The sequence below is a fragment of the Scyliorhinus torazame genome, chromosome 12 (genome assembly GCF_047496885.1).
Source record: "Scyliorhinus torazame isolate Kashiwa2021f chromosome 12, sScyTor2.1, whole genome shotgun sequence".
NCBI classification, from domain to species: domain Eukaryota; kingdom Metazoa; phylum Chordata; class Chondrichthyes; order Carcharhiniformes; family Scyliorhinidae; genus Scyliorhinus; species Scyliorhinus torazame.
This window is the reverse complement of record NC_092718.1, coordinates 38,157,403-38,174,030: the sequence shown is the minus strand read 5'-3', so window position 1 is coordinate 38,174,030 and position 16,628 is coordinate 38,157,403. Positions and strand designations below refer to the sequence as shown.

The following is a 16,628-nucleotide window of genomic DNA, read 5'->3' as shown; positions in this document are numbered from 1 at the left end:
AGAACTGATAACAATTCAATGCTAATGGTTAAAACCCGGTGTTGTAAGACTTCTTACTGTGCCCAGTTTTTATTGACTGGTATTTAAATGTTTCATCAAAGCCTCGTTCATTTTAGATCATCGAATTAGTTTCCGTTATCCTCAATGAGCAGAGACTGAACTATTTGCGCGAGACAATCAAAACATGGACAATGCTGGCTTTTCTATTCGGGGGAAAATACAGGAATCATGTGACAAATTCATTTTTTAAAATCTTCCTGTCCCACCGAAAGTGACGCCCCTCGTGGTGGATCCCTGGCGAACCATGCAAAACACCGCAGATATCAGCAAGGCTGGAAGACCCAGTCGGCAGCCAATAGTGAGCCGCCAGCAAACACACTTCGCGGGGGGGCTGCTGGTCATAGGGTAAAGGTCACTCGGTTAGGCTGCGGGTTATAGGGTAAAGGTCACTTGGTTAGGCTGCTGATCATAGGGTAAAGGTCACAGAGTCAAGCTGCAATGCAATGATATACACTGAAAGCTGTTTTGGCCAAGAATTCACAGTGAGTAATGTTCGAAGATGAAGTATAACAAAATCCATGCTCACTTGCTGCAAACTACAAAGGAAATTTAGCATTGGAGGGAAAAACATCAAACCAAAAATAACTATCAAACATTACTCAAGATGAAGACTTTCCGTAAGTGTTCCCCAGCCAAACCCACAGGATATTTACAGTCAAAACAGGACACAGCTTCGAGAACTCACAAATCTGCTGGAGTTGTTGTTTCTCACTGTCTTAGCATTCCCGAATGCTTCAAGGAGCGGATTTGATTGAAGAATGATGTCTTTTATATGCTGCAAGAAAGAAAAAGGAATGCTAAATTACTGCACAATGTGCAGATGTGAAGGTCTGCTGCATTGGTCGATAACAAAATATTTCTCTCAACTGACATTAAAATCCTGTTTGAAGATTGTCGTTCTAGCCTTGAAATAGGTTTTACCTTGACCATCCTTATAATACCACAGGAGGTGAAGGCGCTACACCACTGGGCCATGGGCAGCGAGTAGTCTTATTCCTGAGTACTCAAGAACTCTTGTACTTGAACATTTTGGAATCACTGATTGTTGCATTGATATTTCTCAATTACCTTGATGGATTAAAACACCACAAACCTAATAACTTACCATTATCTGACGTCCCACCAAAACTATGGGCTAAATTCTCCTAACTTGAGGCTAAGGGCGCGACCTACCGGCCTGTAGATGCCGGGAGAGGTCTCTTCCGGGATCTACCCAGCTCGCCACGCATTGCGACATCTAACAGAATCTCCCAGGGGATAGGGGGGAAATCTCCCAGTGGATAGGAGGTGTCTGTGGTTGGTCTCTGGGTGGTTGGTCCCTTGGTGGCACCCTGGCACCACATGAGCACCTTGGCACTGGCACCCTGACAGTGCCACCTGGGTGCCAGCCTGACATTGCCAACATACCCAGGTGGCACTGCCAGGGTGCCAGGCTCACATTGTGCCCGTGCCAGAGATTGTGGGTGCCCTGCCTGTGTGAGGTGGGATGTGGGGAGCCTCCCCCCAAGTGCCCCCTTATAGATGAGTTGAGGCTTTGGGTGGGTCCAGGGGTCATGTCAGGGGGATTGTGAGATTGGGGCGCCATGTAAAAATGGTATCTTGATCTCCTCCTGCACTGGGGAGTTCTGGCGAGAGGAGTTCCTCAGTGCAGGAAGCGTGACAAAGTACCGCCTCGGAGGGACATTTCCAGCTGAGGCCCCGGATTGCAACAAAGTCCCGTTAGATAGCATGGTCTTTCTGGCCGCTGTGAGTGCCGGGAAACACCTGACTAAATGCGTTCAACATGGGACTCTGTTGCAATTTGGTTAGATCGCACCCTGGGTCACGTGGCGGGCAGGAATGTCGAGTGTTTCCTGCTGTGGTGGTCGGCAGGAAAACACACCAAATCTTCTCGCCCAGACCTCATTAATTGTGCACCCAGGTGTTTTGCGCTGTATTCAGTGGCGGGGATGCTTGAATGGCACGTCATTGTGTCTGTGTGCCATATTGAAAAGGCCCTCCCACTATAGTCTCCCACTGTGCCCATCATCGAACCAAGCGGGGGCTTGGGAGAATCCTGCCCCACAGTGACGGGACAGGAGGAAATCAACATAAACCAGATCAGTTTTTGGGTGCATTGCAACCACAGCAATTTTGCATACTGGGCAAATTTGGGTGTTCTACACCCGCACCAAACATCACCGACCCACCATTGAAGCAGGCGGACCACCTGAAAATGGAGATGGATTCTGAGTCTGGACGATGGACCCCGCACAGCACACCTGGGGCGAGATTCTCCAACCCCCTGCCGGGTCGGAGAATCGCCGGGGGCTGGCGTGAATCCCGCCCCCGCCGTTTGCCGAATTCTCCGGCACCGGATATTCGGCAGGGGGCGGGAATCGCGCTGCGCCATTTGGCGGGCCCCTCCCCGCGATTCTCCGGATGGACCGTAGTCCCGCTGCTAGAATGCCTGTCCCGCCGGCGTAGATTAAACCACCTACCTTACCGGCGGGACAAGGCGGCGCGGGCGGGCTCCGGGGTCCTATGGGGGGGCACGGGGCGATCTGGCCCCGGCGGGTGCCCCCACGGTGGCCTGGCCCGCGATCGGGGCCCACCGATCCGCAGGCGGGCCTGTGCCGTGGGGGCACTCTTTTCCTTCCACCTTCGCCACGGTCTCCACCATGGCAGAGGCGGAAGAGACGCCCTCCACAGCGCATGCGTGGGGATGCCGTGAGCGGCAGCTAACGCTCCTGTGCATGCGCCGCCCGGAGATGTCATTTCCGCGCCAGCTGGCGGGGCACCAAAGGCCTTTTCCGCCAGCTGGCGGGGCGGAAATTAGTCCGGCGCGGGCCTAACCCCTTAAGGTTGAAGCTCGGCCCCCCCAAGATGCGGAGGATTCCGCACCTTTGGGGCGGCGCGATGCCCGACTGATTTGCGCCGTTTTGGGCGCCGGTCATCGCGCCGATACCAGAGAGTTTCGCCCCTGATCTGGAAGCTCCACCTGCAGATGCGCTCCTGACCCACAGAATTGCAGGCGGCCTCCATCCTGGACACAGCCCCTGGCATTGTTCAGATGAGTTCCGCATCTGCGCGCCACGTTATTCCCGAACCGTCTCACGCCTCACTGATTTCCCGCCGGCATCACAGAGAATCGGTGGGGGTGGGGGGAACCAATTTCTGGCCCTCCTGCTATATTCTCCCACCGTGCTCACCAGCGGACCCGCCGCTTGGGGTCTTGGGAGAATTCTGCCCTATGATGTTGGGGTCAGAGGAAATCAGCATAAAGCAGGTTAATTTTGGGGTGCAATCCAACTACAGCATATTCGCATATTGGGCAAACTTGTATGTTCTACACCTGCACCAAACATTAAAAGAAAAACTGACAATGTAGCTTATGATCTAAAATGGTACAACTTTTTACCTGTACTTTGGGCCCACCACCGGAGACTCTGGAAACATAACCCATGATGTATTTTGCAGCCACCGTCTTTCCAGCCCCACTTTCACCGCTGGAAGAGGAAAAAAGGAGAAAAAGTCAATCTCTGCACTTATACACTGCCCATTGTAACATGGCCTGCGTTGGGCAACAGACTCCATCATTGTTTCTGCAATAAAACGTGATTGTTGATTATGCTTGACGACGCTATCATGAACCAAGGATTTGGTTGTAAGGTGGAGATAGTGCAAGGGGCTCCAAAGAGAAAGGAAATTAAGGAGCTTGTATGCCATCTGAAACAGCATCAAAAGGAAATAGCTGCGAAACCTCGCGGAAGCTGTACATTCACTTTGAAGGTGAGGTCAAATGGTCGTTGATAGCTCACTCTACAGTAAGCCCGCCAGCCAAATCATTAGGTGGCATTAATATGGGAAATCCCATTGCCAACGGCGGGACCGGTTGATCCCGCTGGCACGCCACATCCCCAGCCGAACACACGGTGGGGTGATTGGTAAATCCCACCCTGTGTATGCCAAAACAATAAAGGATATACTTTTTTTTTTAAATGTACTGTATGTTGACATGATAAAGACCTACATCAGTCCAAGTTCTTTGCTTCTCAGTTGCTAAACTTGACAAACAGCAGAGCCGTGATTAGATGCTTTCTATTCCCATTTTGGGCTAGTTTGGAAGTTGTATGTTTTGCACAGACAATTCATCTGGTAAGGGTGTGATGGGTTTCAAAGTGCTGGTGTGATTTCTTTTTCATTTTGTACTTGAAGTTTCTCATAAAAATAAAACTTTCCCCCTGAAAACTGCTCCAGACTCATGCCTAATAAGAGTTCCTCAATGAGATGATTGAATGCCACTAAACACATCCTGAACTTCAGAACATGGCTTCCTGTCAATACACTCAAAAGGCTTTCCTAGCGCAACAATCAGAACTCTGACAAATGGTTTCCATTTGATCCAGTCTGTTATGGCATCTACATGAATAGAAATATGATCACAGACTCTGTAGCAGTGATGGACAACCCAGGCTGGTAAGTGAGCCTCATGGGTGGCCTCCTTCATCTCAGTGGGCCGCAAGATCGAAATCAAGCCTGTTCACTAACCATGACCCCATGAATAAGATTGAATACATGTAATACACGCTGAATATTTAATAATGAGTTGTGGAAAATGCTTAATCATTTATATATTAACAGAACTATCGATGTAAAATGGTAAAAAACAAAAGAAATGTTTAAACTTTGGACACGGAGGGAGTGCACGGTTCTCACATTAAATGTTGTGAGCAATCAGCAAGCACCTCACTTCACTTGCTGTTTGCTTTACTTATGTATCACTTCAGTCATCCTGGTAGGAGAAAAACTACGCAGACAGAAATCAGCGGAATGTGGCAACACTGCGCGTGATCAACGGTCAACAAAATATCTCGTGGGCTGCAATCAGAACGCAGATAGGCCGCATGTAGCCCCCGGGCCACAGCTTTCCCACCACTGGCCTATGGCATCTGCAGAACGAAGTGAGAAGGTCTATGTAAGATGGCTAGTAAACTTGCTGGCTTTGGAGTAGAACAAGCAGGACTTTAGAAAGCAGAAAAACTTGCGTGACAGAAAATCAATGAATTTAAGCTTCATGAATTTAATCTTCAAACCAAACAAAGGACAGACGGGTGGGGGCGATGAGTGCAAATGGAAAATATGGAATGCTATTACCATGAAGGTTGGAAGGAACAATTAGGCTGAAAATAGTGGGGCGGCATGGTGGCGCAGTGGTTATCACTGCAGTCTCGCGGCCCACGTGGACCCGGGTTCAATCTCGGCCCTTATTCGTGTGGAATTTGCACATTCTCCCGTGTCTGCAACCCAAAGATGTGCAGGGTTGGTGGATTGGCCACGCTAAATTGTCCCTTAATTGAAAAAAAAAAGAATTGGGTGCTCTAAATTTATAAAGAGGAAAAAACCGATACCAATATGATATCCAATAGACTGTCACTTGTGCAAACCAATTGCCTTTTTTATGCTTTCCTAACTTGATGGGTGTTTACATTGCTGTCGATAAACCAGCTTCTCTTCCTGGCCCTCAGGCTAGGTGACACTGTAAATGGTTCCCTCTCATCTGCTTCTGCCTTCCCTCCCTTTCTAATATCCCCTTTTCTGCTTTGGAGCCCATTATTGCCTGAGCAAGCATTTCTGAAGTGCCTCGGGACATGTTTCTATGTTGAAAGAACCATATAATTGCTTCAACACGAAAGCCCAATACTGCGGAGGCTGGAAATCAGAAATAAAGATAGAAAATGCAGCTTGTCAGGCAGATTCTGTGGAGAGGGAAAGAGTTAATGAGCTGGGTTATCGAAGGACCATGAGGCTGAACCTTGCCGTGGATGGGCTTGGAAAATTGAGATCCCAGAAGCCGCCTCGGGAACGCAATGCCTCCAGGGCAACTTCGAATTTTTAAAAGGGCGGCTGGGAGTGAGGGAATAGGAAATGCAGTCACTGCTAATCAAAGCCCCCTTGATCTCGTTAAGAAGGTTGGTGAGGGGCCTGACACTTGGCACTGTAATTTTCAATGTTTTATCAGCTGAGCCCAAATAGTCTTGTGCATCGTGCAAGAAAGTTTTGTTGGAGTTGATGATTGTTCAAATGTGTGGGGCTAACTATCGGCAGCACAAGCGCAGTTCCTAACCTTGTCCACCAAGGCTGTTTTCCACCCTCCTCTTCTGATGGACTGCCTCTAATCGGCAAGGCAGCAACAGCCCCCAACATGGCTGCTGCCTGCCTTTGCTGACGGTGCCAGGCAGGCAGCTCATTTCTTCCCGGAGTTGCTCAGTGCCACTCAGGCACTGAGCCGGTCTCCTGCCCAATTAAACATTGCACTGGTGAAGAGGCGTGCCTCGGGCCTGACGCTGGGACCAGAATTCATCTGGATGTCGTGCTCCAAAACTCTCTTTGACAATCCAGTCCAGAATTTCAGGTCCACGATCTTTCAATCGGATAATTGCACGTTACTGTTGTTGAAGAAAGAAGCTGATGTGATGCCATTAAACCTCAAAAGCATTGAATCAATACTAACGCGACCTTTCATTTTACAGAAGAGCGAAAGAGAAGGAAAAAGGTCTGATTTGCAAAAGGATTAAACCAAAAAATTAGCTCAGATCTACCACCAAAAACATCATTAATGAACAGTTCTTCAGTCATTGTTCCTCACACAACTTTCCATCCATTTTTAGTCAACAGTGTGAAATTTCACAGGTTTTTCGGTTACATTCTTGTTGCCTGGCGTACTTCCAAGAGAACACAGAAAACAGATACGCAACACCAAAACTGATTATATACGGACATGCAAGAAAGTCCGTGTGTGCGTATTTAAGAGAAAGTCCCACTGGGGACATGTTAAAAATGTCGGTGGCTCCAATTTCAAGTAACCTTACAACTGGCTGAGCTTCCCTGGGACCTCAGAACAAGGCACGCATTGTCATTGTAGTTAATACGCACACAATTCCTCTGGTGTCACACAGTGCCACTCTGCACAGCTGGATGGGATCCAGCGCGAGCACGTCTCTCATTACGGATGATTAACATTTTGTAAAACAGGGGCAAAAACGCTTGCCTGTCCGTCACAGGCTGAATCCTGCAGCGTCGTGCGAATGTGGGTGCAGGCAAGCTGGGGCTGCCATGTTGCCACTGTGACAAAGGAGTCAGATGCAAACACAGGCAGCACAGATCTGCAGAACAGCACTGGTGCAAAAGCAACTTTGATTCGACCGGAATGAAGAGATGGGAGAGGTGGTCCGCAATGGAAACTATTGAACTCGCCAGGATACCCACAGCAATTAATGCTTTGAATAATGAATCAAAGTCCATAAAACAGGGAACACAAAAGGTCTGAAATAGCTCTCGTGCATTAAGGATGGTAACAAAGTAACCAGAAAGGCACTAAGGTGCAAGCATTGTACATTACTATTGATTTCCTACATAATGCAAAGACGGCAAACTCATTCGCCACAGTTTACCAAATACAGCAATTATGTTACTGCAATAAAGCTAACTGTGAGGAAATCAAGCTCTTCTGCAGCTGCTAAGTGCTGGGTTATGGCAATAACAATGAGTCATTTACAGAGAAAGGCCGCAAAAAAACTTTAAAAACCTCCTGTGTGACATGGTCAGTTGGAAACCTAAATAAAAGAGGAAATGGGAGTAATTTCCCCCATTGAGATTATTCGACTTCAATAAAATACACAAGTTTCATTACCTGATGATGACACATTGATTTTCCCCGTCAATAATCATGTTCCGATACATGTTATCAGCCAGAGCATAGATGTGAGGTGGATTTTCATAGGGGGCCTGGATTATGGAGAAATGGGTAATGTTAATGGATGAATGGAAATAACTGTGTCACAAATCCAAATAATAAACTATCCCCATGACAACAGATGACCAACAAATGAATCTGGAGAGAGTGGGTTAAATACCAGGAGTTGTTGAAAATTCAGGAACAATAGAATTTAATGGCGTGGCAACTCCCACCCCCACCCATCACCCCGCTGCTGGGTGAATACCATTGATGGCAAGGTCGGGCCCTTAATTTGGCATTAATTGCCCATTTAAGGAGCTCCATTAGCATTCAGGGTGCAGGGTAAGTCAATCTCTGCTTTATAACATAGAATCATAGAATTTACAGTGCAGAAGGAGGCCATTCGGCCTGTCGAGTCTGCACCGGCCCTTGGATAAAGCACCCTACTTAAGCCCACACTTCCACCTTATCCCCGTAACCCCATCTAACCTTTTTGGACACTAAGGGCACTTCACCCAATCTGCACATCTTTGGACTGTGTGAGGAAACCGGAGGAAACCCACGGAGACATGGGGAGAATGTGCAGACTCCGCACAGACAGTCACCCAAGCCGGGAATCGAACTGGGACCTTGGAGCTGTGAAGCAGCAGTGCTAACCACTGTGCTACCATGCCGCCCATAACCATAAAATATTACTGTCACAGCCTTTAGTTGTGATTTTCAATTCCTGTAAAGATCAAAAAAAAAGAGGTAAATCTTACACAAGGATACTTTGTACAAATCTGTTAAACATTGACATGTTAATATCCCAGTGTTATTCAAGAGTTCAATGTCCAATTTTTTGTCTGCCTCTGAAACAAGCATCAGATTTGTTATGCCACAAATATACTCGAACACAACACTCCTCTTCTGTAGTGTCACAAAAAACAAAGTGTTGAAATGTAGTTGTATTTTGATACATAGATTATCATAGAATTTACAGTGCAAAAGGAGGCCATTCGGCCCATCGAGTCTGCACCGGCTCTTGGAAAGAGCACCCTATCCAAGGTCAACACCTACACCCTATCCCCATAACCCAGTAACCCCACCCAACACTAAGGGCAATTTTGGACACTAAGGGCAATTTATCATGGCCAATCCACCTAACCTGCACATCTTTGGACTGTGGAAGGAAACCGGAGCACCCGGAGGAAACCCATGCACACACGGGGAGGATGTGCAGACTCCGCACAGACAGTGACCCAAGCCGGAATCGAACCTGGGACCCTGGAGCTGCGAAGCAATTGTACTATTTACAATGCCCCTGAAGCACAGCACAGCACGATACAGCACAGAACGAGGCCATTTGGGCCATCATTCATGTGGCAACCATTTGAAAGGGTGTCCAATTAGTCACACCCCCGCTCTTTCCCCATCTCCCTGTAGGATTTTCCTTTTTGTGTTTACCTTGAGATGTTTCTTTTCATTGCATCAAGCTCATTCCAACATGTATTGCAGGCTGGGGAGCAATATTTTGGGTGAAACAACATTTATCGCCCTCCTGGACAGTATTTAAACTGTTTTTGAAATTAATTCTACTATTTTCTCTCCTTATTTATTTATTTTATTAAATTTAGAGTACCCAATTTTTATTCCAATTAAGGGGCAATTTAGTGCGGCCAATCCACCTACCCTGCACATCTTTGGGTTGTGGGGGTGAAACCCACGCAGACACAGGGAGAATGTGCAAACTCCACACGGACAGCGACCCAGAGCCGGGACGGAACCTGGGACCTCGGCGCCGTGCCGCCCCTCTCTCAACCTTGAGATGGAATAATGCTTTAATTACTGTTGATGGCCCTCTCACTCAAGTGACGCTTATTCACGTGTGAGGCAAATCAGTAACCATACAACCAAGTGGGGCGTATGATTGGATGGACCATTTCCATTATTTATTAACATAACTGTGTATGAAGTACAGGGAAGGATCTTCACAATGAAAAGCAGAAATCTCCTCAACCCATGTCGACATGCATCCATTTTGACAAGTCATTGGAGAGTGCTCAGGAGCTGAAGCTGGGACTGATCCCCCCGCCCCCCCCCCCCCCCCACCACCACCACCACCAGGCCCTCTCCATTCTTTCTCCTCCCTCGGGAGAACTGCAGTCAATTGTGATGCATTTCGGAGAAGCACTGATCCCGGGATTCTGTTAGCCAGTGTGTGGTCACGACCACAGCAGGTGGCACATCTATCAACTGAGCAGCTGGGTGAGATTTGCCTTTGTTATTGTTAATCTCTCTCCCCCACCCCCACAAAATTGCAATATTTTCCCCAAGTGAATTATACTCACTGCTCCTTGATACATTTCGATTTCCTTTTCTCCAAAGTATGGCATTTGTTTGAATGGGTTCACAGAGATAAGCACAGGCCCGATATATGTCTGCACAGTCCAGGTTAAGGTTCCGAACAAGACATTAAGATCACGATGGAATTAGTGGCGCGGGGTGAACAAAAATCTTTTTCAAACCTCGCAATGAGAGGCGACCCCTTGGAAAACCTGAACAGGTGGCTTAGTTCAACACTTTCTACTGAGGAGATAAAACGACCATTTGTGCATTTAGGGTGCTGAATTCGACAAGGGCAGTAAATCTGCTGGGTCATTTTGTGCTTTTCAATGATCTGAATGCCTTTCCCCACCAAATACTGATCCAATTCCTCTCCGAAGGATTTAAATCACGCTCCATTATATGACGCTCCCAGGGTTCTGTCCCCACACTCACTGTGGGCTGTGGTTGTTGATACACTGAGACTCTGAAGGATGAAGTGGAGGGGGTGGGGTGCAGATGGGCAAGAAGGACAATATTTGCATTACAGAAACGACGTTCCAACAGAGTAACGTTCCAAACTAAAGTTCACTTTGTCCCTTAAAGTATTTTCTTCCCTTCGATGAAGGCAGACTCTGGTTATTTTTTTAATAAAAACAGAAAGTGCGGCAGAAATCCATCAAATCTGGGAGTATCTGTAGGGAGAGAGTTAATGTTTCGAGTCAAATATAACTGTTCTTCAAAACTGTTATTTTGTATACCGGTTAAGTGTGACGGCAAGGTAGCACAGTGGTTAGCACTGCTGCTCACAGCGCCATGGACCAGGGTTCAATTCCGCCCTTGGGTGACTGTCTGTGCGGAGTCTGCACGTTCTCCCCGTGTCTGCATGGGTTTCCTCTGGGTGCTCCGATTTCCTCCCACACTCCAAAGATGTGCCGGTTGGGTGGATTATACATGATAAATTGCCCCTGAGGGCTCGATTCAACTAAATGGGAACAAAGTCCCATAGCGATCGGGTTTAGCTGCGTGTTTCCCGGTGCTCGCAGTACTGAGAAACACATGGTTATACTACTTGTACCATAAAGGCCCTCAGCGGGGAATGCTCGGCCGAGGCTGCATATAGCCCTGTTTTGTATACCGGGGAGCTCTGAGGCCCCCAAAGTGACCCCCCTCCCAGTCCAAACGCACTATGGGAGGGTCCCCCCGCCCCTCTCCCTGCACCTCTCCCCCAACACCTACGCAGGGCAACCCCAGCCCGATCGCACGCGTGCAAATAAAGCCAGCTTGGCAGTGCCAACCTGGCAGTGCCCATGCCAATGCCACCCGGGCACCTTGGCAGTGCCAGGTTGGCAACCAGGTGGCACTGTCAGCATGTCCAGGTGGTGCCAGCAGTGCCAGGGCACCACTCTTCCCAAAGGGCATGCAGCTGGGGGGGCCTCCGATTCCCACTCGGAGACCAGACGGAATGGCATGTGTGGGAGTACCGTTCCGTCTGGGCCCTGTTTGTGGGGATCAGTGGCATTCACACGAGGTCTCCGAGGTGAAGGGGATGAATCTCAAAGCCTCAGATACCTCGGGAATCTGCACATTAAACTGAGGCTAGCCGTCTCGCTCTAATATGCAGCTTTGTCAAAAAGTGATCGTGCCCACAATGGGCGGAATTTACATCGCAACCTCTTGCGAGATCGCGTTGGATCTCGCGAGGCGTTGCGAGCCAGGTAGATCCTGGGAGTGGGGTCTCCCATCTTTTATTGGCCATGATGTGCAGCGGTGAGCTGCTTTTCAGGCGCAGCTTGGCAGTTGGATCTCGTCCTTAGTGTCCAAAGTTGTGCAATTAGGTGGGGTTTACGGGATAGGGTTGGGGAGTGGGTCTCGGCCAGGTGCTCTTTCAGAGGGTTGGTGGAAACCCAATGGGCCGAATGGCCACTTCTGCATTGTAGGGATTCTATTCTATGACTCTCTGGAGGTTATTTGACAACAGTTCAATATGATGTAGGTGTGTGGGGCTGGATTTTAAGGCCCTGTCATGGAGAGGGGGTGGACCTGGAAAACGCGGCGACCATTGAAAAGTCCATTGACTTCAGCGGGAGACCCCAGCGGTACTAGATTCCACCTGTTGGCAGTAGATGATAGGCAAGGAGCTTCAGCAGTCTACTGATCGCTCAGTTGCACCGTTCAAACAACAATAATGTTAAAAAATAGTCACAGAGAGTCACACCCATCACCACCACATTGCCTTACACCTGTCGATTTAGAACACTTTCCGAATATTAACAATCAAACTCAATGCACAGTATGTACACAAGAAAGCATATCAGGAAAGAATTAATGGCTGCAACCTAATTTTAGGGTTAGCATAAACTATTTATATTCAGAATGTTATCTGAATACCAGCTGAACTCTATTCAATGAGAACGGTAACATTTCCTCCAGGCATAAAAATAAAAGCTTTAACTGAAGCGGATCAGTATCTTTGTCTATAACCCACAATGGGTGTTAACAATGAATTTCCAAAGAGCTGCCATCTCTTCGAGAGGTTACAATACAGAAACAAGCCAATCTGCCCAATAATCCGATGTTGATATTTCTCCTCCGCATTAATCATGTTTAAATATCCCGATTTCCGTATCCCTTCAACTCCTTTCCGTTCATTTACCTCTCCAATCTAACCTTTAATGTTAGCATTAATGAGGGGTCCCTTGATCAAAGGCACAGAGCCTGGTCAAGGGACACCGCATCAGGAATGGGGGAGAGACAAACACCACCCTGTCTATGCTGTTGATCCCCGCCCACCTCTCGAACCCCATCCTGTGATCCTTTTCCCACCACTGCAGGAACTTACTGAGGCTCCTTAGACAGCAAATTCTAAACCCACGACCACTACCATCTAGAAGGACAAGTGCAGAAGCCACATGGGAAAACCTGGACATTCTCCCTCCAAGCCACTCACCATCCTGACTTGGAAATATATCGTCGTAGCTTCACTGTCACTGGGTCAAAATCCTGGAGCTCCCTTCCTAACAGAAGTGGGAGAACCATACCACATGGACTGCAGTGGTTCAAGAAGGTGATTCATGGGCAGCGTGGTGGCGCAGTGGTTAGCACTACTATCTCACGGTGTCGAGGTCCCAGGTCCGATCCTGGCTCTGGGTCATTGTCCGTGTGGAGATTGCACATTCTCCCAATGTTTGCATGGGTTTCACCCCCACAACCCAAAGATGTGCAGAGTAGGTGGATTGGCCACGATAAATTATCCCTTAATTGGAAAAAATGAATTGGCCACTCTAAATATATATATTTTTTTAAATGGTTGTTCACTTCCTCAAGGACAATTAGGGATGGACAATCCATGAGGATCTTGTCAACAATGCCCACATCCCATAAATAAATTGGTTGTTGCCAATTGGCGAGTTGAACTTCCCCTCGGCGCCGTGAGGCTGCAGTGCTAACCAGTGCACCACCATGCCATCCCTGACGATAAACAAACTTGCATTCATTACTTTTTTTCCCTAAAATTTAGAGTACCCAATGATTTTTTTTCCCCTAGTCTCCTGGGGAAAACTCTATGCTGCTTCGCTAAGTGTCCAACGGCACTTAATTCAGGAAGGCCTTCCCGACAAAAGGCAGCACTTGACTCTTGTCGCCTGCATGAAATTCCACCCACAATTTCAGTGCCATTTCCAAAAGATGCTTCAAAGTCATCATCAATTTACCTAGTCCCTAAAGAAAAGAGAGTCAGGGCAAAATAAACATCACGATGATATTAATAAGCATATTCAGTAAGAAGTACTTGTTTCTAAACGAGTGAACGAATACTATTCGAGACATACTCCATTCCAATGTAACCGATCTGCCAGCCAGGAACGCTACCTCTGAAATTACAACATTGCAATTTGGAAGAAACAGCCTTTTTCCCCTTTTAAAAATAGTCTCAAAACCTCTCTGCAGAATAATTCAGTACAAATTGCTTTCATGCTTTTTTTTCGGAGTCCAATGTCTATGTAAATAATGATAGTCTTGTTCTCTGAACCTATATGAGAGAATAACACTAGTACGGGGGAGTTTGCGTTGGTGGTTTGGTGGTACAATTCTGGCCGGACACTAGTACAGGGCACCCCAGTTACATTTTAATCCAGGAGGAGACTGGGAACATCAGGTTCCTTTTGCGGATTTCTGCTTTTGGAATGATTCACGAGTGTTAGTCTGCAATGTTATGGGGCTATCACCAACCTGCACTCACACCCTACAACCTCGCCTCGTAAAACGACCATTGCTGATTTCCTTTTCATCATGTTCTCCAGACGAAAATCGAACTTTTTTTTTGTTAAATTTAAACTCCCCAATTCATTTTATTTCCCCCAATTAAGGGGCAATTTAGCGTGGCCAATCTACCTACCCTGCACATCTTCTGGGGTCATGGGGGTGAGATGCACGCAGACACGGGGAGAATGTGCAAACTGCACACAGCCAGTGACCTGGGGCTGGGATCGAACCCGGGTCCTCGGTGCCGTGAGGCAGCAGTGCTAACCACTGCACCACCGTGCCATCCCTTATGATAAACAAACTTGCATTCATTACCTTTATTTTCTAAAATTTAGAGTACCCAATTATTTTTTTCCAATTAAGGGGCAGTTTAGCATGGCCAATTCACCTAACCTGCACATCTTTGGGTTGTGGGGGCGAAACCCACGCAAACACGGGGAGAATGTGCAAACTCCACACGGACAGTGACCCAGAGCCGGGATCGAAACTGGGACCTCGGCGCCTTGAGGTTGCAGTGCTACCCACTGCGCCACCATGCTGCCCCTTTTTGTTGCTTCTACTGTTTATCTGCATCGCCAAGTTTTTCTTTAACCCCACCTAATCTTTCGGACACTAAGGGACAATTTAGCATGGTCAATCCAACTGACCTGCACATCTTTGGACTGTGGGAGGAAACCGGCGCACCCGGAGGGAACCCGTGCAGACATGGGGAGAGCGTGCAAACTTCACACACAGAGTAGCCCGAGGCCAGTATTGAATCCAGGCCCCTGGCGCTGTGAGGCAGCAGTGTTAACCACTGTGCCACCGTGCACACATCTTCTGGGGTTGTGGGGGTGAAACCCACACAGACATGGGGAGAATGTGCAAACGCCACACGGCCAGTGACCCAGGCCGGGATTCGAACCCGGGTCCTCAGCGCCGCAGTCCCAGTGCTAACCACTGCGCCACATGCCACCCTAAAACGGAGGCCTTGCATTCATAAAGCGCCGTTCACCACTTCAGGGCACCTCGGAGCTGGGCAGCTGAAAGGAGTGCTTTCTGAGGTGTAGTCAATGTTGCATTGTGTGAACCGGCGCCCAGGTTTTGCACAGCACGAAGCAATGTGACAATGACCAGATAATCAGTTAGTAATCCAGAAACCCAGGGCCGGATCTGGGGACCTGGGTTCGAATCCCACCATGGCAGATGCTGAAATTTGAATTCAATAAAAAAGTGGAATTAAAAGTCTAAATGATGAACATTGTTTTTTCTTTTCTCCTTTTTTTTCTCCCTCTTTATAAATTTAGAGTACCCAATTCATTTTTTCCAATTAAGGGGCAATTTAGTGTGGCCAATCCACCTATCTTGCACATCTTTGGGTTGTGGGGGGCGAAACCCATGCAAACACGGGGAGAATGTGCAAACTCCACACAGACAGTGACCCAGAGCCGTGATCGAACCTGGGACCTCAGCTCCATGAGGCAGCAGGGCTAACCCACTGCGCCACTGCGTTGCCTAATGATGACCATCGTTGATTGTTGTAAAACCCAACTGGTTCACCAGTGCCTCTGTGGGAAGGAAATCTGTCACACTCTTAAATGCTGGCCCAATGAATGGCAGCCACATCCCATTAATCAATTTTAGAAAAGTTAACAGGGTTGTACGGTGTTGATCCCTTGCCATCCTGTACTGGACACCAGGGACAATGCACCGGGGTGACCCAGTTTGGTTCACTGGGAGAGAGTTGTGGGTGTCTAATGCTACACCTATACAATATGGTAGAATGGACACCAATTTGTCCCAGCAAAAGAAAATGATCTAAAAATAATTATGGGAGTCACTTGTATGTCTTGGTGCATAAATGCACTGCAGATGGGTATGAAGGTCCAAAGATGTTCCCAGATTTAATCCCTGTTCATCATGGGCTGGGCGTGACTTCCTGGATGCGGGATTTGGGGGAGGGGGGGGGGGGGGGGGAAGAGTGGAGATCCTGGTTCCTGCTCACTAAGACATTGGGCAAGAAAAGACTCTGCACTCAGAAGCGAGGACCGCCATGGGTGAATAGCCTGGCAAGGCACACTGACTGGACACATGAAAGAAATGCTGCTGCCTCCTGTGAAGCTGTATCCAGAAAGACTCGCATTTATACAGCACAACTGTCTCAACACACTTTACAGCCAGTGAAGTACCTTTGAAGAGTTGTCACTATCGCAATATAGGGAACACGGCAGCCAATTTGTACACAGAGAACTCTGACAAACAGTAATGACAATTTGTTATGATCTTGACTGAGGAGGAATGTAGA

At 47.9% G+C, this 16,628-nt stretch overlaps 1 protein-coding gene across 3 annotated transcripts in view; it reads right to left on the bottom strand.

The window, feature by feature from the left end:
• The window catches only part of myo1ea (myosin IEa), a 207,996-nt gene that overhangs the window by 124,540 nt on the left and 66,828 nt on the right, over positions 1 to 16,628 (bottom strand). For 2 of the 3 annotated variants that reach the window (XM_072470699.1, XM_072470700.1), the window contains exons 3-6: positions 10,108 to 10,197; positions 7,733 to 7,827; positions 3,461 to 3,548; positions 746 to 835 (exon numbers count right to left, since the gene is read on the bottom strand). In XM_072470699.1, the coding sequence (XP_072326800.1) occupies positions 746 to 835; positions 3,461 to 3,548; positions 7,733 to 7,827; positions 10,108 to 10,197 (363 nt within the window). The remainder of the gene's footprint in view (positions 1 to 745; positions 836 to 3,460; positions 3,549 to 7,732; positions 7,828 to 10,107; positions 10,198 to 16,628) is intronic. The other variant, XM_072470702.1, reaches the window with a different exon arrangement.